Genomic DNA, 24,339 nt, shown 5'->3' on the forward strand with positions numbered 1-24,339 from the left:
CCCACACAGCACCAACACACACAGCACCACACACACACACACAGCACCAACACACACACACACACAGCACCATCACACACACACAGCACCAACACACACACACACAGCACCATCACACACACACACACACAGCACCAACACATACACACAGCACCATCACACACACACAGCACCATCACACACACACACACAGCACCAAGACACACACACAGCACCATCACACACACACACACACAGCACCAACACACACACACAGCACCATCACACACACACACAGCACCAACACACACACACAGCACCAACACACACACACACACAGCACCAACACACACACACACACACAGCACCAAAACACTCACACAGCACCAACACACACACACACACAGCACCAACACACACACACAGCACCAACACACAAACACAGCACCAAAACACACACACACACACAGCACCAACACACACACACAGCACCAACACACACAGCACCAACACACACACAGCACCAACACACACAAACAGCACCATCACACACACACACAGCACCAACACACACACACAGCACCATCACACACACACACACAGCACCATCACACACACACAGCACCAACACACACACACACAGCACCAACACACACACACAGCACCAACACACACACACACACAGCACCATCACACACACACACACAGCACCATCACACACACACAGCACCAACACACACACACACAGCACCAACACACACACACACAGCACCATCACACACACACACACAGCACCATCACACACACACAGCACCAACACACACACACACAGCACCAACACACACACACACAGCACCAACACACACACAGCACCATCACACACACACACACAGCACCATCACACACACACACACAGCACCAACACACACACACACAGCACCATCACACACACACACACACAGCACCAACACACACACACACAGCACCATCACACACACACAGCACCAACACACACACACACAGCACCATCACACACACACACACAGCACCATCACACACACAGCACCATCACACACACACACAGCACCAACACACACACACAGCACCAACACACACACACACAGCACCAACACACACACACACACAGCACCAACACACACACACACAGCACCAACACACACACACACAGCACAAACACACACACACACAGCACCATCACACACAGCACCATCACACACACACACACACAGCATCATCACACACACACACAGCACCATCTCACACACACACACAGCACCATCACACACACACAGCACCATCACACACACACAGCACCAACACACACACACACACAGCACCAACACACACACACACAGCACCAACACACACACACAGCACCACCCACACACAGCACCATCACACACACACACAGCACCATCACACACACACAGCACCAACACACACACACAGCACCAACACACACACACACACCACCAACACACACACACACAGCACCAACACACACACAGCACCATCACACACACAGCACCAACACACACACACACACACACAGCACCAACACACACACACAGCACCAACACACACACACACAGCACCAACACACACACACAGCACCAACACACACACAGCACCATCACACACACACACAGCACCAACACACACACACACACAGCACCAACACACACACACACAGAACCAACACACACACACACCAACACACACACAGACACAGCACCAACACACACACACACAGTACCAACACACACACACAGCACCAACACACACACACACAGCACCATCACACACACACACACACAGCACCAACACACACACACAGCACCATCACACACACACAGCACCATCACACACACACACACAGCACCAAGACACACACACAGCACCATCACACACACACACACAGCACCAACACACACACACAGCACCATCACACACACACACAGCACCAACACACACACACAGCACCAACACACACACACACACAGCACCAACACACACACACACACAGCACCAAAACACTCACACAGCACCAACACACACACACACACAGCACCAACACACACACACACACAGCACCAACACACACACACAGCACCAAAACACACACACACACAGCACCAACACACACACACAGCACCAACAAACACAGCACCAACACACACACAGCACCAACACACACAAACAGCACCATCCACACACACACACAGCACCAACACACACACACACAGCACCATCACACACACACACACAGCACCATCACACACACACAGCACCAACACACACACACACAGCACCAACACACACACACAGCACCAACACACACACAGCACCATCACACACACACACACAGCACCATCACACACACACACAGCACCAACACACACACACACAGCACCAACACACACACACACAGCACCATCACACACACACACACCAGCACCATCACACACACACAGCACCAACACACACACACACACAGCACCAACACACACACACACAGCACCAACACACACACACAGCACCATCACACACACACACACACAGCACCATCACACACACACAGCACCAACACACACACACACAGCACCAACACACACACACAGCACCAACACACACACAGCACCATCACACACACACACACACAGCACCAACACACACACACACAGCACCAACACACACACACACACAGCACCAACACACACACACACACAGCACAAACACACACACACACAGCACCATCACACACAGCACCATCACACACACACACACACAGCATCATCACACACACACACAGCACCATCTCACACACACACACAACACCATCACACACACACAGCACCATCACACACACACAGCACCAACACACACACACAGCACCAACACACACACACACACAGCACCAACACACACACACACAGCACCACCCATACACAGCACCATCACACACACACACACAGCACCATCACACACACACAGCACCAACACACACACACACAGCACCAACACACACACACACACCACCAACACACACACACACAGCACCAACACACACACACACACAGCACCAACACACACACACACACAGCACCAACACACACACACAGCACCAACACACACACACACAGCACCAACACACACACACAGCACCAACACACACACAGCACCATCACACACACACACACAGCACCAACACACACACACACACAGCACCAACACACACACACACACAGAACCAACACACACACACACACCAACACACACACAGACACAGCACCAACACACACACACACATGGCACCAACACACACACACAGCACCATCACACACACACAGCACCAACACACACACACACACAGCACCAACATACACACACAGCACCATCACACACACACAGCACCAACACACACACACAGCACCAACACACACACACACAGCACCATCACACACACACACAGCACCAACACACACACACACAGCACCATCACACACACACACAGCACCAACACACAGACACAGCACCATCACACACACACACACAGCACCAACACACACACACAGCACCATCACACACACACACAGCACCAACACACACACACAGCACCATCACACACACACACAGCACCAACACACACACACAGCACCAACACACACACACACACAGCACCAACACACACACACACAGCACCAACACACACACACACACAGCACCAACACACACACACAGCACCAACACACACACACACACAGCACCAACACACACACACACACACAGCACCAACACACACACACAGCACCAACACACACACACACAGCACCAACACACATACACAGCACCAACACACACAGCACCAACACACACACACAGCACCAACACACACACACAGCGCCATCACACACACACACACAGCACCAACACACACACACAACACCATCACACACACACACACAGCACCATCACACACACACAGCACCAACACACACACACACAGCACCAACACACACACAGCACCAACACACACACACAGCACCAACACACACACACACACAGCACCAACACACACACACAGCACTAACACACACACACACAGCACCATCACACACACACACAGAACCAACACACACACACACACCAACACACACACACAGCACTAACACACACACACACAGCACCAACACACACACACACAGAACCAACACACACACACACACCAACACACACACAGACACAGCACCAACACACACACACACACAGCACCAACACACACACACAGCACCATCACACACACACAGCACCAACACACACACACAGCACCAACATACACACACAGCACCATCACACACACACAGCACCAACACACACACACAGCACCAACACACACACACACAGCACCATCACACACACACAGCACCAACACACACACACACAGCACCATCACACACACACACAGCACCAACACACAGACACAGCACCATCACACACACACACACAGCACCAACACACACACACAGCACCATCACACACACACACAGCACCAACACACACACACAGCACCATCACACACACACACAGCACCAACACACACACACAGCACCAACACACACACACACACAGCACCAACACACACACACACAGCACCAACACACACACACACACAGCACCAACACACACACACAGCACCAACACACACACACACACAGCACCAACACACACACACACACACAGCACCAACACACACACACAGCACCAACACACACACACACAGCACCAACACACATACACAGCACCAACACACACAGCACCAACACACACACACAGCACCAACACACACACACAGCGCCATCACACACACACACACAGCACCAACACACACACACAACACCATCACACACACACACACAGCACCATCACACACACACAGCACCAACACACACACACACAGCACCAACACACACACAGCACCAACACACACACACACAGCACCAACACACACACACACAGCACCAACACACACACAGCACTAACACACACACACACAGCACCATCACACACACAGCACCAACACACACACACACACATAGCACCAACACACACACACACAGCACCAACACACACACAGCACCAACACACACACACACACACAGCACCATCACACACACACAGCACCAACACACACACACACAGCACCAACACACACACACACACAGCACCAACACACACACAGCACTAACACACACACACACAGCACCATCACACACACAGCACCAACACACACACACACACATAGCACCAACACACACACACACAGCACCAACACACACACACAGCACCATCACACACACACACACACACAGCACCATCACACACACACAGCACCAACACACACACACACAGCACCAACACACACACACAGCACCAACACACACACAGCACCATCACACACACACACACACAGCACCATCACACACACACACACAGCACCAACACACACACACACAGCACCAACACACACACACACAGCACCATCACACACACACACACAGCACCATCACACACACACAGCACCAACACACACACACACACAGCACCAACACACACACACACAGCACCAACACACACACAGCACCATCACACACACACACACAGCACCATCACACACACACACACAGCACCAACACACACACACACAGCACCATCACACACACACACACAGCACCAACACACACACACACAGCACCATCACACACACACACACAGCACCATCACACACACACAGCACCAACACACACACACACACAGCACCATCACACACACACACAGCACCATCACACACACAGCACCATCACACACACACACAGCACCAACACACACACACACACAGCACCAACACACACACACACAGCACCAACACACACACACAGCACCAACACACACACACACACACAGCACAAACACACACACACACAGCACCATCACACACAGCACCATCACACACACACACACACAGCATCATCACACACACACACAGCACCATCTCACACACACACACAGCACCATCACACACACACAGCACCATCACACACACACAGCACCAACACACACACACAGCACCAACACACACACACACAGCACCAACACACACACACACAGCACCACCCACACACAGCACCATCACACACACACACACAGCACCATCACACACACACAGCACCAACACACACACACACAGCACCAACACACACACACACACCACCAACACACACACACACAGCACCAACACACACACACACACAGCACCAACACACACACACACACAGCACCAACACACACAGCACCAACACACACACACACAGCACCAACACACACACACAGCACCAACACACACACAGCACCATCACACACACACACACAGCACCAACACACACACACACACAGCACCAACACACACACACACAGAACCAACACACACACACACACCAACACACACACAGACACAGCACCAACACACACACACACACAGCACCAACACACACACACAGCACCATCACACACACACAGCACCAACACACACACACACACAGCACCAACATACACACACAGCACCATCACACACACACAGCACCAACACACACACACAGCACCAACACACACACACACAGCACCATCACACACACACAGCACCAACACACACACACACAGCACCATCACACACACACACAGCACCAACACACAGACACAGCACCATCACACACACACACACAGCACCAACACACACACACAGCACCATCACACACACACACAGCACCAACAAACACACACAGCACCATCACACACACACACAGCACCAACACACACACACAGCACCAACACACACACACACAGCACCAACACACACACACACAGCACCAACACACACACACACAGCACCAACACACACACACAGCACCAACACACACACACACACAGCACCAACACACACACACACACACAGCACCAACACACACACACAGCACCAACACACACACACACAGCACCAACACACATACACAGCACCAACACACACAGCACCAACACACACACACAGCACCAACACACACACACAGCGCCATCACACACACACACACAGCACCAACACACACACACAACACCATCACACACACACACACAGCACCATCACACACACACAGCACCAACACACACACACAGCACCAACACACACACAGCACCAACACACACACACAGCACCAACACACACACACACACAGCACCAACACACACACACAGCACTAACACACACACACACAGCACCATCACACACACACACAGAACCAACACACACACACACACCAACACACACACACAGCACTAACACACACACACACAGCACCAACACACACACACACAGAACCAACACACACACACACACCAACACACACACAGACACAGCACCAACACACACACACACACAGCACCAACACACACACACAGCACCATTACACACACACAGCACCAACACACACACACACACACAGCACCAACATACACACACAGCACCATCACACACACACAGCACCAACACACACACACAGCACCAACACACACACACACAGCACCATCACACACACACAGCACCAACACACACACACACAGCACCATCACACACACACACAGCACCAACACACAGACACAGCACCATCACACACACACACACAGCACCAACACACACACACAGCACCATCACACACACACACAGCACCAACACACACACACAGCACCATCACACACACACACAGCACCAACACACACACACAGCACCAACACACACACACACACAGCACCAACACACACACACACAGCACCAACACACACACACACACAGCACCAACACACACACACAGCACCAACACACACACACACACAGCACCAACACACACACACACACACAGCACCAACACACACACACAGCACCAACACACACACACACAGCACCAACACACATACACAGCACCAACACACACAGCACCAACACACACACACAGCACCAACACACACACACAGCGCCATCACACACACACACACAGCACCAACACACACACACAACACCATCACACACACACACACAGCACCATCACACACACACAGCACCAACACACACACACAGCACCAACACACACACAGCACCATCACACACACACACACAGCACCAACACACACACACACACAGCACCAACACACACACACACAGAACCAACACACACACACACACCAACACACACACAGACACAGCACCAACACACACACACACACACAGCACCAACACACACACACAGCACCATCACACACACACAGCACCAACACACACACACACACAGCACCAACATACACACACAGCAACATCACACACACACAGCACCAACACACACACACAGCACCAACACACACACACACAGCACCATCACACACACACAGCACCAACACACACACACACAGCACCATCACACACACACAGCACCAACACACAGACACAGCACCATCACACACACACACACAGCACCAACACACACACACAGCACCATCACACACACACACAGCACCAACACACACACACAGCACCATCACACACACACACAGCACCAACACACACACACAGCACCAACACACACACACACACAGCACCAACACACACACACACAGCACCAACACACACACACACACAGCACCAACACACACACACAGCACCAACACACACACACACACAGCACCAACACACACACACACACACAGCACCAACACACACACACAGCACCAACACACACACACACAGCACCAACACACATACACAGCACCAACACACACAGCACCAACACACACACACAGCACCAACACACACACACAGCGCCATCACACACACACACACAGCACCAACACACACACACAACACCATCACACACACACACACAGCACCATCACACACACAGCACCAACACACACACACACAGCACCAACACACACACAGCACCAACACACACACACAGCACCAACACACACACACACACAGCACCAACACACACACACAGCACTAACACACACACACACAGCACCATCACACACACACACAGAACCAACACACACACACACACCAACACACACACACAGCACTAACACACACACACACAGCACCAACACACACACACACAGAACCAACACACACACACACACCAACACACACACAGACACAGCACCAACACACACACACACACAGCACCAACACACACACACAGCACCATCACACACACACAGCACCAACACACACACACACACAGCACCAACATACACACACAGCACCATCACACACACACAGCACCAACACACACACACAGCACCAACACACACACACACAGCACCATCACACACACACAGCACCAACACACACACACACAGCACCATCACACACACACACAGCACCAACACACAGACACAGCACCATCACACACACACACACAGCACCAACACACACACACAGCACCATCACACACACACACAGCACCAACACACACACACAGCACCATCACACACACACACAGCACCAACACACACACACAGCACCAACACACACACACACACAGCACCAACACACACACACACAGCACCAACACACACACACACACAGCACCAACACACACACACAGCACCAACACACACACACACACAGCACCAACACACACACACACACACAGCACCAACACACACACACAGCACCAACACACACACACACAGCACCAACACACATACACAGCACCAACACACACAGCACCAACACACACACACAGCACCAACACACACACACAGCGCCATCACACACACACACAGCACCAACACACACACACAACACCATCACACACACACACACAGCACCATCACACACACACAGCACCAACACACACACACACAGCACCAACACACACACAGCACCAACACACACACACACAGCACCAACACACACACACACACAGCACCAACACACACACAGCACTAACACACACACACACAGCACCATCACACACACAGCACCAACACACACACACACACATAGCACCAACACACACACACACAGCACCAACACACACACAGCACCAACACACACACACAGCACCAACACACACACACAGCACCATCACACACACACACAGCACCATCACACACACACAGCACCAACACACACACACACACAGCACCAACACACACACACAGCACCAACACACACACACAGTACCAACACACACACACACACAGCACCAACACACACACACAGCACCAACACACACACACACACAGCACCATCACACACACAGCACCAACACACACACACACACACAGCACCAAAACACACACACAGCACCATCACACACACACAGCACCAACACACACACAGCACCAACACACACACACAGCACCATCACACACACACAGCACCAACACACACACACACAGCACCATCACACACACACACAGCACCAACACACACACACAGCACCATCACACACACAGCACCAACACACACACACAGCACCATCACACACACACACAGCACCAACACACACACACAGCACCATCACACACACACACAGCACCAACACACACACACAACACCAACACACACACACACACAGCACCAACACACACACACAGCACCAACACACACACACACACAGCACCAACACACACACACAGCACCAACACACACACACACAGCACCAACACACACAGACAGCACCAACACACACACACAGCACCAACACACACACACAGCACCAACACACACACACAGCACCAACACACACAGTACCAACACACACACACACAGCACCAACACACACACACAGCACCATCACACACACACACACAGCACCAACACACACAGCACCATCACACACACACACACAGCACCATCACACACACACAGCACCAACACACACACACACAGCACCAACACACACACACAGCACCAACACACACACACACAGCACCATCACACACACACACACAGCACCATCACACACACACAGCACCAACACACACACACACAGCACCAACACACACACACACAGCACCATCACACACACACACACAGCACCATCACACACACACAGCACCAACACACACACACACAGCACCAACACACACACACAGCACCAACACACACACACAGCACCAACACACACACACACAGCACCAACACACACACACAGCACCAACACACACACACAGCACCAACACACACACACACACAGCACCAACACACACACACAGCACCAACACACACACACACACAACACCAACACACACACACACAGCACCAACACACACACACAGCACCAACACACACACACAGCACCAACACACACACAGCACCAACACACACACACACAGCACCAACACACACACACACAGCACCAACACACACACAGCACCAACACACACACACACAGCACCAACACACAGCACCAACACACACACACACACAGCACCAACACACACACACACAGCACCAACACACACACACACAGCACCAAGACACACACACACACACACAGCACCAACACACACACACACAGCACCAACACACACACACACAGCACCAACACACACACACACAGCACCATCACACACACAGCACCAACACACACACACACACAGCACCAACACACACACACACAGCACCAACACACACACAGCAACAACAACAACAACAACCGCCATTCGCCACTAAGTGGCGGTGACGTCACCACGACGCTTGTGCCAAGCCATGTGCACCCTGAGGCCACGTGAAGTGTCGAACGCCCGCTGGCAGGAGGTCACGGGGCAGACCAATGTGCCACGGGTCGACTGACCGAGATGACCGAGATGACTGGCTGATGCACCACCTGTGCCCCCTACTGTGCCAACTTGCTGTGCTTTAGCAACCCGGCGCTCCGCTCGTTGTTGTGAGCGTCGCTCCTCCGCCCTCCGTTGTTGTTGGAGGGCGACTGCCTCCAACTGCCCAGTAGCGTCCTTCACGAGCCTCCTCCACTGAGGCCGATCTTGACACCGCTGGTACCAGTCATCGGCAAGTCCACTCAGCTCCACTTCCTCCTGTACCACATCACTCCATCTCTTCTCTAGCCCGTGCCGCGCCCGTTTAGCCCCCTCGATCCGGCCGAACAAAAGCTGTTTAGGTATGCCGTGGCTGGGCATGCGGGCTACATGACCCAGCCAACGCAGCCTTGCCTGCCGGAGGAGCTCACTGATGGGACTTTGCCCAGATCTTTCAAGGACTTGTGAGCTCCTCACACAATCCAGCCTGGTTAAACCCAGGATGGATCGTAGGCAGGCCAGCCTAAATGTTTCCAACCGGCGAAGATGCTCCACTAGGGGGGTCCACGTTTCGCAAGCGTAGAGAAGGGAGGGAATGACCGTGGCCGAGAAGACCTGAAGCTTCGTGCGGAGCGACAGACCAGGTAGCTTCCACACAGCGTTACGCAACCGATGAAAAGATATTGCCGCTCGACTGATTCGGAGTGAGACCTCTGCTGATAAACTGGAGCCGGTCATAAGCACACTGCCCAGGTATGGGAAACTCTCCACTCTCTCCACAACTGCCCCATCACCGATTGGGAGTTGTGGGGGTGGAGTGCCCGATGGTACAAAATACCCAGGCAGGTGCTTAGTTTTGGTGGGGCTGATGGTAAGGCCCCACCTCTTAGTGGCACGCTCCAGTCTCAGCAGCAGCGTCTCCAACTCCTCTTCCGAATGAGCAGCTATTACCAAATCATCGGCATACATAACGTGGTTGACCAATAGGGAGCCATCCCTTGATCGCACCCGGGCGTCGATCACACACAGCACCAACACACACACACACAGCACCAACACACACACACACAGCACCAACACACACACACACACAGCACCAACACACACACACACACAGCACCAACACACACACATACAGCACCAACACACACACACAGCACCAACACACACACACACAGCACCAACACACACACACACACAGCACCACCACACACACACAGCACCAAAACACACACACACAGCACCAACACACACACAGCACCAACACACACACACACACAGCACCAACACACACACACACAGCACCACACACACCCACACACAGCACCAACACACACACACAGCACCAACACACACACACACAGCACCAACACAGACACACACACAGCACCACCACACACACACAGCACCAACACACACACACACAGCACCAACACACACACACACAGCACCAACACACACACACACAGCACCAACACACACACACAGCACCAACACACACACACACAGCACCAACACACACACACACATCACCACACACACACACAGCACCAACACACACACACACACAGCACCAACACACACAGCACCAACACACACACACACAGCACCAACACACACACACAGCACCAACACACACACACACAGCACCAACACACACACACAGCACCAACACACACACACAGCACAAACACACACACACAGCACCAACACACACACACAGCACCAACACACACACACACAGCACCAACACACACACACACAGCACCAACACACACAGCACCACACACACACACACAGCACCAACACACACACACACACAGCACCATCACACACACACAGCACCAACACACACACAGCACCATCACACACACACACAGCACCAACACACACACACAGCACCATCACACACACACACACAGCACCAACACACACACACAGCACCATCACACACACACACACACACAGCACCAACACACACACACAGCACCATCACACACACACACAGCACCAACACACACACACAGCACCAACACACACACACACACAGCACCAACACACACACACAGCACCAACACACACACACAGCACCAACACACACACACACAGCACCAACACACACACACAGCACCAACACACACACACAGCACCAACACACACACACACAGCACCAACACACACACACAGCACCAACACACACAGCACCAACACACACACAGCACCAACACACACACACAGCACCATCACACACACACACACAGCACCAACACACACACACACAGCACCAACACACACACACACAGCACCAACACACACACACACACAGCGCCAACACACACAGCACCAACACACACACACACAGCACCAACACACACACACACAGCACCATCACACACACAGCACCAACACACACATACAGCACTAACACACACACACAGCACCAACACACACACACAGCACCAACACACACACACACAGCACCAATACACACAGGACCAACACACACACAGCACCAACACACACACACACAGCACCAACATACACACACAGCACCAACACACACACACACACAGCACCAACACACACACAGCACCAACACACACACACAGCACCAACACACACACACACAGCACCAACACACACACACAGCACCAACACACACACACACAGCACCAACACACACACACACAGCACCAACACACACACACACAGCACCAACACACACACACACACAGCACCAACACACACACACAGCACCAACACACACAGCACCAACACACACAGCACCAACACACACACAACACCAACACACACACACAGCACCAACACACACACACACAGCACCAACACACAGCACCATCACACACACACACACACAGCACCAACACACACACACAGCACCATCACACACACACACAGCACCAACACACACACACAGCACCAACACACACACACACACAGCACCAACACACACACACAGCACCAACACACACACACAGCACCAACACACACACACACAGCACCAACACACACACACATACACAGCACCAACACACACACACAGCACCAACACACACACACACAGCACCAACACACACACACAGCACCAACACACACAGCACCAACACACACACAGCACCAACACACACACACAGCACCATCACACACACACACACACAGCACCAACACACACACACACAGCACCAACACACACACACACAGCACCAACACACACACACACAGCGCCAACACACACAGCACCAACACACACACACACAGCACCAACACACACACACAGCACCAACACACACACACAGCACCAACACACACACACACAGCACCAATACACACAGGACCAACACACACACAGCACCAACACACACACACACAGCACCAACATACACACACAGCACCAACACACACACACACAGCACCAACACACACACAGCACCAACACACACACACAGCACCAACACACACACACACAGCACCAACACACACACACAGCACCAACACACACACACACACAGCACCAACACACACACACACAGCACCAACACACACACACACAGCACCAACACACACACAGCACCAACACACACACATACAGCACCAACACACACACACAGCACCAACACACACAGCACCAACACACACACACAGCACCAACACACACACAACACCAACACACACACACAGCACCAACACACACACACACAGCACCAACACACACACAGCACCATCACACACACACAGCACCATCACACACACACACAGCACCATCACACACACACACAGCACCAACACACACACACACAGCACCAACACACACACAGCACCAACACACACACACAGCACCAACACACACACACAACACCAACACACACACACACACAGCACCAACACACACACACAGCACCAACCAACACGCACACACAACACCAACACACACACACACAGCACCAACACACACACATACAACACGAACACACACACACAGCACCAACACACACACATACAACACCAACACACACACACAGCACCAACACACACACACACAGCACTAACACACACATACAGCACCAACACACACACACAGCACCAACACACACACACACACAGCACCAACCAACATGCACACACAACACACACACATACAGCACCAACATACACACAGCACCAACACACACTCACACACAGCAACAACAACCGCCATTCGCCACTAAGTGGCGGTGACGTCACCACGACGCTTGTGCCAGGCCATGTGCACCTTGAGGCCACGTGAAGTGTCGAACGCCCGCTGGCAGGAGGTCACGGGGCAAACCCAGGTGCCACGGGTCGACTGACTGAGATGACCGAGATGACTGGCTGATGCACCACCTGTGCCCCCTACTGTGCCAACTTTCTGTGCTTTAGCCACCCGGCGCTCCGCTCGTTGTTTTGAGCGTCGCTCCTCCGCCCTCCGTTGTTGTTGGAGGGCGACTGCCTCCAACTGCCCAGTAGCATCCTTCACGAGCCTCCTCCACAGAGGTCGATCTTGACACCGCTGGTACAAGTCATCGGCAAGTCCACTCAGCTCCACGTTCTCCTGTACCACATCACTCCATCTCTTCTCTAGCCCGTGCTGCGCCCATTTAGCCCCCTCGATCCGGCTGAACAAAAGCTGTTTAGGTATGCGGTGGCTGGGCATGCGGGCTACATGACGCAGCCAATGCAGCCTTGCCTGCCGGAGGAGCTCACCGATGGGACTTTTCCCAGATCTTTCAAGGATTTGTGAGCTCCTCACACAATCCAGCCTGGTTAAACCCAGGATGGATCGTAGGCAGGCCAGCCTAAATGTTTCCAACCGGCGAAAATGTTCCATTAGGGGGTCCACGTTTCGCAAGCATAGAGAAGGGAGGGAATGACTGTAACCCGAAGCTTAGTGCGGAGCGACAGACCAGGTAGCTTCCACACAGCGTTACGCAACCGATGCAAAGATAATGCCGCTCGAGTGATTCGCAGTGAGACCTCTCCACCCTCTCCACAACTGCCCCATCACCGATTGGGAGTTGTGGGGGTGGAGTACTCGATGGTACAAAATACCCAGGCAGGTGCTTCGTTTTGGTGGGGCTGATGGTAAGGCCCCACCACCTCTTAGTGGCACACTCCAGTTTCAGCAGCAGTGCCTCCAATGCCTCCTCTGAGTGAGCCGCAATTACCAGGTCATCGGCATACATAACGTGGTTGACCAATAGGGAGCCATCCCTTGACCGCACCCGGGCATCGATAAGCCTCCCATTGTATCTGTACCAGATGGAAATTCATCCGGTACAGCTACTGAAGACTTCATACACAGCACCAACAAACACACACACACACACAGCACCATCACTCACACACAGCGACAACAAACACACACAGCACCAACAAAACACGCACACACAGCCCCAACAAAACAAGCACACACAGCACCAACAACACAAGCCGAAGACGACACTCCCACACAAAAAAACTAAAATCCTCTTCCTATCTTAATTATGCATGAAGAGGACACAGAGAACACAGCAAGGCCCACCTACATGCACAACAACTCTCGCAAGTCCACAACCCCATTGACCACCTGTGAGAGATGCTTTGTTGTATCTCCTCAAGAGTCTGTGGGAGGGGGGGTTTCCCCAGGCACTCCAGTTTCCTCCGCTGCGATAAACGCGACGTCTACAAAGGAATTGGCCAAACGTTCCTCGAAGCAGAGCTCTCGTGGAAAAAAATTATTGAGAGCCAGAAGGGAAAAAACGTTCCACACGAAACGCATCCACACCTGGGAACACGGAAAATATCGCTGTGCCATCCCCAGTCGGCTTTGTCATCCCCAAGTGCTGACGTTTACACACGCAGCTGCACCAGGCCGAGTCGACCTCAGAGGTGGAGGCCCAGGACCGGTACAGATACGCGTGGCTGACGGCTTTTCACGGCGCGCGCACCTCGCCCTTGTCGTTCCGGATGCGTCTGTTGAACTCTTTGCCCTCGATGCACAGGAAGTCCTCGTTGGGGTGCAGGATGCCGCACTTGCTCGCGATGGCGCGCGCCGTGTTGATGTTGTCTCCCGTGACCATGCGCACCGTGATGCCCGCCCGCTGGCACATCTTGATGGCGTTCGGCACCTGCGTTCAAAGCGAACTCCCATCAGCATACGTGCTGCGAACGGTCTCTGAGGGCGTGAGTGGTTCACGCTCGCCATGCCCTGAGGCCGGCAGCTGGACTAGCAACTTTGACGTCGACTTACAGTGGGCATTCAGTTCATAAAAAAAAATTATCACTCCCTAGACCAGATTTGCGCTACCGCAGCAAGCGGAAGGTGACTTGGCGATTCACGCTCCTATCGACGGCTCCTAGCGACGGCCGTGCGGCGGTCGTTAGGTGAATAACGAAATCTGTTGCAAAAAAAACAAAAAAACAAACAAAAGTTCCCGAGAGGAGTCTGGGCGTGCCGCCCTGGAATGCGTTTGCGACCACGGACAACGGCGCGAAACCGCTCGGGTAGGGGCGGACCAACCTCGGGCCTGACGGGGTCCTCGATGCCCACGACAGTGACGCACGTGAGCTCGTTGACGATGGCGTTCTCATCGTCCCACTTGGGCTCCGCGCCGATCGGGAAGTCGCGGTAGGCCAGGCAGATGGTGCGCAGGCCGTCGCACGCCATGGGCTCGATGACCTTGCGCACCATCTCGTCGCGGTCACGCAGCCGGAACCCCCGCGTCTCGCCAGTCGCGCCCAGGATCCGCGAGCACCTGGCACGCAGGGGTTCATCGACTACAGCGGGGCTTCCTCGCAGCAAAAAAAAAAGTCCCTGGGATTGATTCCCGATCCAGGTGTTTTATTTTTGTGTTTGCATTGTTCTCCCCCTCCTCTGCATGGGTTTCTTCCCATTTCTAAAAAGAAACTCGCACAATGCCACTGGTCCCACTGCTGATACATAAATATATATGTATCCTGCAAATCACTCAAATGGGATCACACAGTAGCAGCAACATCAAATACTTGGCAGGACCCTCCTGAAAAAAGATACTGATCACCACGAGTACCAATTTTTTTAAAGTAAACAGCTGTTGTTCCATGGACAGACTGGTCCGTTATATCAATGTGGAATTCCAGCCTCTGATTCAGGGTCACAAAGATGATTCCGTGGAATCGAGTCGGCCGTCTATGTGAGCGTCAGCCACCCTGGACACAATGACTTCTATTTTTATCACGTCGAGTTATCGTCACAGTGTCAGAACGGCAATGCAGTACAGCTGATAGCAACGGCTCGTCGTATTACGGCGCTCGAGAAATTGTCGTTATTGTTACGACTGTCAATAGATGAAGAATGTTCTGATCACTTAATATTAGTGTTAACCGAGAGACTTGTTGGTTTACAAAAACGATCACGTTGGGTTTTAATTGCTAATGATCAAAGCTCTGTCGCTTGGCAGAAGCCTGGGACCGGCGAGGGCGTTCCTGCTCACGATCGTTGCGCGAGCTGACAATCACCGGGCGGGGGAGGACACACAGTAGATTATTTGTGATTCATTTGCAAATCTATTATTCAAGGTGATAATGTGTATGTCTGTGCGTTTGTCTGGGGAACTCTGAGAGCGCTCCCCCGAATGTAAATGAACGAGGCCTTGTCTGAGAGCTTCTCACATGCAGTTTCCGAGAAACAGGGGTGACAAATTTCAAAACTAATTTGACATTTGTGGCTGGATCATTGGGGAAAATTTTGCTCATCTGCCACGCTGCCACTAATCTGCGTCGTCATTTACAAACTACCCACCTGGTGGCGCGGGCCCCGTTAGCAATCGCTACAACGCACGGGCGTAGAGGCAAAGGCGTGCTGGGGCGGCGGAAGCCTCGGGTGGCCGAGAGGCCCACAAGCCCTCGGGGTAGCAAGTCAGAGTCTACTCTCAGCCGGCTTCCCACTCGTGATTAATAAAACATGCAGGAACAACTTAGAGAACGACCGCGATGTAAACAATGGTCGAGGGCGGCACTTTGGCAAAGAGGCCGCGCCAAACGCGAGGAGCAGCGACACGTCTGTCGGTGCCGTCTCAGATGGTCGTCCGTAGGACGTAATGTCAGCCGGGTCTGTTCCGGGCCTGTTCCGGGCAAGCGACCCGAAAAATTTGTCCTCACCCCAGCACACCACGTCGCCAGGCATTCACTCCGCTGTGGCCGTGCCAACCTGTCACGTGACTGGTTCTGGTTTTTACATGCAACTCGGAAAATGTTCAGCGAGAAACTCAGCCCTGGCAGATCCAGCATCAAGGGATAACACGGACACCACAGTGGCCAAGAGTGGGACAGTGACGCACTCATACCAGAAACGCACATACCGCATGGCTTTTAAAGACAATGGTGTACAGCCTTGTAGAAAAAGCTCAAGAATATAGACTAGTTGTTGTGAAAACAAGAGTGAACAGATATTGATAATAATGAAGAATGTATAACATTGGTATTGTCGCCATTCTTACAGCGCTGGGCCATGCCACTGCCCCGACACCGAAATATATTCCCATTGCGCTCATGCAGACCGGACACTGCCAATGCCCCTGCCGCACCCGACCAGATCGCCGCTACCCCGCCGCGTCACGTTGCGCGACGACGACGACGACGATGGGGAGCGGGGGGGTGAGGGATAGGGGGGTGGGGGAGGGGACGGCCGCCTCTCACTTCTTGAGCAGGATCTCGGAGGCGCCCTTGCTGTAGAGACGGAAGCCCCCGTCGGCATTGTGCAGCACGGTGCTCATGGACTTGCGCACCGAGTTGAAGGTGTACACCTTGAAGAGGCGCTCCTCGGGCAGCTCGTCGCGCACCGCCTGGTAGTCGCGTCGCAGCTCGGCGAGCAGCCCCAGCAGTGCACACTCTGTCTTGTTGCCCACCTGGCGCGGGAGGCCGCCCTCCTTCTCCGGCGGCTGTGGATACGGATGCGGGGACGGGGGCGTGCACGTGAGTTCCGTGGCAGTAACTCCGACACCCCCCCGCCCCCCCGGGCTTCTCTCTGCCGGCCGGCCTGCCGGCCAGGAAGTCCAGATGACGGGGCTGCATGGTAAAAACGGAGCTGTGATTGATACTGCTTCGCTCGCTGGGAAGGTACGGATGTCTTATCCTTGATAAGGCCTTCATTTGTTTGGGCGGCAGGGTGGCGCGGCGGTAACGAGCAAGCTTCATGACACGAAGGCCCTGGGTTAAATTCCCACCTCGGACACCTTTCCATATGGGGTTTACATGTTCCCTCACGATTCTGCATGGGTTTCCTCTGGGTCCTCCAGTTTCCTCCCATTGTGAAAACAAGTACAAACAATATAACTGGTCCCAATGCTGAAAAAAATACCTTACAAATTACGCAACTTGCAGGTGTTTGCCAAAGGGCAAAAATGTTTCCCCAATGTGGAAAGGTCTCGTTGCTGGATGAAATATTTTGTATATGTACTGCAGGAGCAAGGTCACGTCGCTGGCTTAAATTGTGAGTACAGGTAGTCCTCTACTTACGATGGAGATGCGTTACGACAACCACATCATAAGTCGAAAATATCGTAAGTCGAAGATGGCCTAGCCTACCCAGGAGTCTTAAAGAATGGTGTTAATTTAGCAAAGCAGAGCAATTCACAGTACTGTACTGTATAAACTATATACTGTATGTATTCATTAATTACAATACAGCATTTCACAGTAAAATTTAAAGTAAAAAACAAGGTACATTTTTAGCCTACCTATATGAACTGCAATTTAATAGAAAGTTTTTTCAGGAAACAATCCTATCTGCTATAAAAACTTTTAACATGCATTGAACGTATCGTATCGTGGTAACCCTAAAATGAAATTGCTAAAGCTACGTATCATACATGCATTGAACGTATCGTAACGTATCATATTGTACTGTACTCACCAAGATTCTGTCCGTCGTCTACATACTTGAACGATGTTAGGTTGTTGATGGCTACATTAACTTAGTTGTCGGAAGAGGAGGATGGCGATGATAAAATACAGTATCGTACCTCGTACGCTGCTGCGTTTGCCTGCCGCGCGAAATGTATAATATTTTACAATTTTGTCGTATCGCTATCGCCATCGTAAGATCGAAATATCGTAAGTCGGACCATCGTAACTCGGAGACTACCTGTATATGTACTGCCGGGGCAAGGTCACGTCACTGGATTTCAAAACGAACGCGTGCAGGATTATAGCCGACGGGAACGCTATCACGCTCGCAGGTTAATGTTTCGCCACGAGGAGCTTTGCTTGTATTGAGAATTAACATCAATCAAAAAACAAATCACGAGCCACCTTTGCCGAAAGGACGGTGATAAGATGACTTTACCAATTACACACAGGGCACAAACACAGTGAGAACTGCTGTTACAGAACTAAGTTGTGTACAGCTAATTTATAACTTCCATTTTCTCCGCACAAACAGCACGCCTTGCATGTGCCACTTTAAGATCATAATTATTAAGTCTTTTAATTATTACAAAGGAACATACTGTATCTGTATTTTTTTTAATGCGTCTCTTTTATAACGCATGTTTAGAACGGCAACTGGAACTCTATAAGTGTGAATAAGAGACCTTAATTTGAACGTAGTTCAATTCCACGCCGCAGATTAATTTCAAACTGCTGGCCAAAGGGTCAATAGCTGTGGACTAAATAGAGAAGCTGCCTGCTACGTTCTAGATTTGAAGCTTTCGTGACTGCAATGATTCATATTCTCAGGTTTTTTCGGTAAAGTCACGTAGGTAAAAACATTAAAATTAATGAAAGTAAAATAAAACAAAACAAAAATAAAATTCACGACGTTTCGGAGGCAACACAAGTCTCCGTCATCAGGTGGGACCGTCACAGCCGAATTAGTTGAAAAAACCTGAGAATATGCCTGCTACGTGGTAAGGTCAATGTGGTTGGGGCATTTTTGTGCTGGCAGATAACTTTTTAAATGAGGAACAACCCATCAACGCTTTTTTGACTGAACATAAATGCCCTTTCCTTAATTTATTACATTCACTCATAAATGTTCGTCACCATGCTGAATATTCATTCGGGTTCGGTTGTGCAGCACTATATTTCTTTTAACGTCAATGCCATCCGTGTCATTAGATATATGTAACATGTATAATATTTCAAAATCTAATTACGACTGCACCAAAGACAAAAACAACAATCCCCATATAACCTTAACAGACTGTTGGGGTAAGTGCTGTTAGCGAGCACCTATAAAGGCCGGCACAGCACACGAGGGGGGTGGGTGATCAACACCACCACGCCCGGCCGCTTTTGTCTCCCGAGTGGCGATGTTTACACATCGCACCAGACACTAATTTCAGGCTGAGTCGACCTAGAGGAGGCCCAGGACCGGTTGAGATAATCGTCACCGGTGTTGGCCGTGACCGGGAATCGAACTTGGGACGCCAGGTTCGTAGCGCTCACCGCTGCACCACCGTTTCCGCCACACGCGTGCACCATGTTTCCCTCGCATTGCGCCGTACGTCTTGACTTTGACACGCAGGCATTCACGACCAATGCTGTAGCACGATTCATAATTAGCTTTCTTGGGTTCACACGACCTGACTCAAATGTACGCAAACCGACGTACTGTACATGGACAGGTGTCAACGTGGTGAATTAATTTTCACAGGCACGTTAAGGGTTGACGCACATGCACTGCTTTTAAATCTGATTCAAAGTGAAAGTTTTTCATCCGTAACCCCCCACTATGTATGGAGTTTGCATGTCTCTCTCTCGCTTCCCGTGGTGGCTTTTTCTCTGGGTCCTCCTGTTTTTCCCTCCACATTTAGGATTGACATCACGCGTTTTGGAGAACTTGGCCGGTCGAAATTTCCACGAAATAAGCGAGTGATCATTTGTGGCCAGGTCGTTTCTGAAAAAGAGCTATGCAGCACAGTGGACTTGTACCTGGTAACACAAAGTAAAATAGCTTAAACGTCTGACAAGGGGCAGGAGCCCTGTAGAATCGGAGTATTTCCCACTGAGCAAAGCCCATTGATATACAAATCTCAATGGGCGACCCGATTGGCCGATTTCTTATTTTACGAGGCTGCATTTGCACCAAACTGCCGCATGATGCTATCTGGCTTAATAAACTACAAAAAAAATTGATAACATCAATTGCGCTCTGACTTTGCCACCACCTGCCGGTGGCATGGGGACGGCCAGGGGGGCGCGAGACCGGAACGAGAACGTCGCGAGCGTGACCTGGGGCACTCGCTGCAAGCCACACTCGGGAGAGCTATCGTCATTCAGGCTGTTTGTATCCGTCAAAGGCTGCAATGTGTTTTTTATTGTACTGTACATCATTCACTTGTTCAAAGCAGAAGCGAACACGGTCCCACGGTTATGCTGTGCATTGGGTGGATAAGGTTTTGTTTACGATTAAAGAAACGAAAAAAACCAGCAGAAAAACAGAGTGCAGTATGGTGACGCTTCCTCATTCCCAAA

At 51.8% G+C, this 24,339-nt stretch overlaps 1 protein-coding gene across 1 annotated transcript in view; it reads right to left on the reverse strand.

Annotated features, from left to right (window-relative positions):
• LOC144729269 (plasma membrane calcium-transporting ATPase 2-like) overlaps positions 1-24,339 on the reverse strand; it is a 231,618-nt gene that overhangs the window by 59,481 nt on the left and 147,798 nt on the right. Inside the window, exons 13-15 of the mRNA XM_078609397.1 lie at positions 20,560-20,801; positions 18,404-18,638; positions 17,832-18,011 (exon numbers count right to left, since the gene is read on the reverse strand). Coding sequence (XP_078465523.1) covers positions 17,832-18,011; positions 18,404-18,638; positions 20,560-20,801 — 657 coding nt within the window. The remainder of the gene's footprint in view (positions 1-17,831; positions 18,012-18,403; positions 18,639-20,559; positions 20,802-24,339) is intronic.

This window comes from Lampetra planeri, chromosome 32 (genome assembly GCF_965212315.1).
Source record: "Lampetra planeri chromosome 32, kcLamPlan1.2.h2, whole genome shotgun sequence".
Taxonomy (NCBI): domain Eukaryota; kingdom Metazoa; phylum Chordata; class Hyperoartia; order Petromyzontiformes; family Petromyzontidae; genus Lampetra; species Lampetra planeri.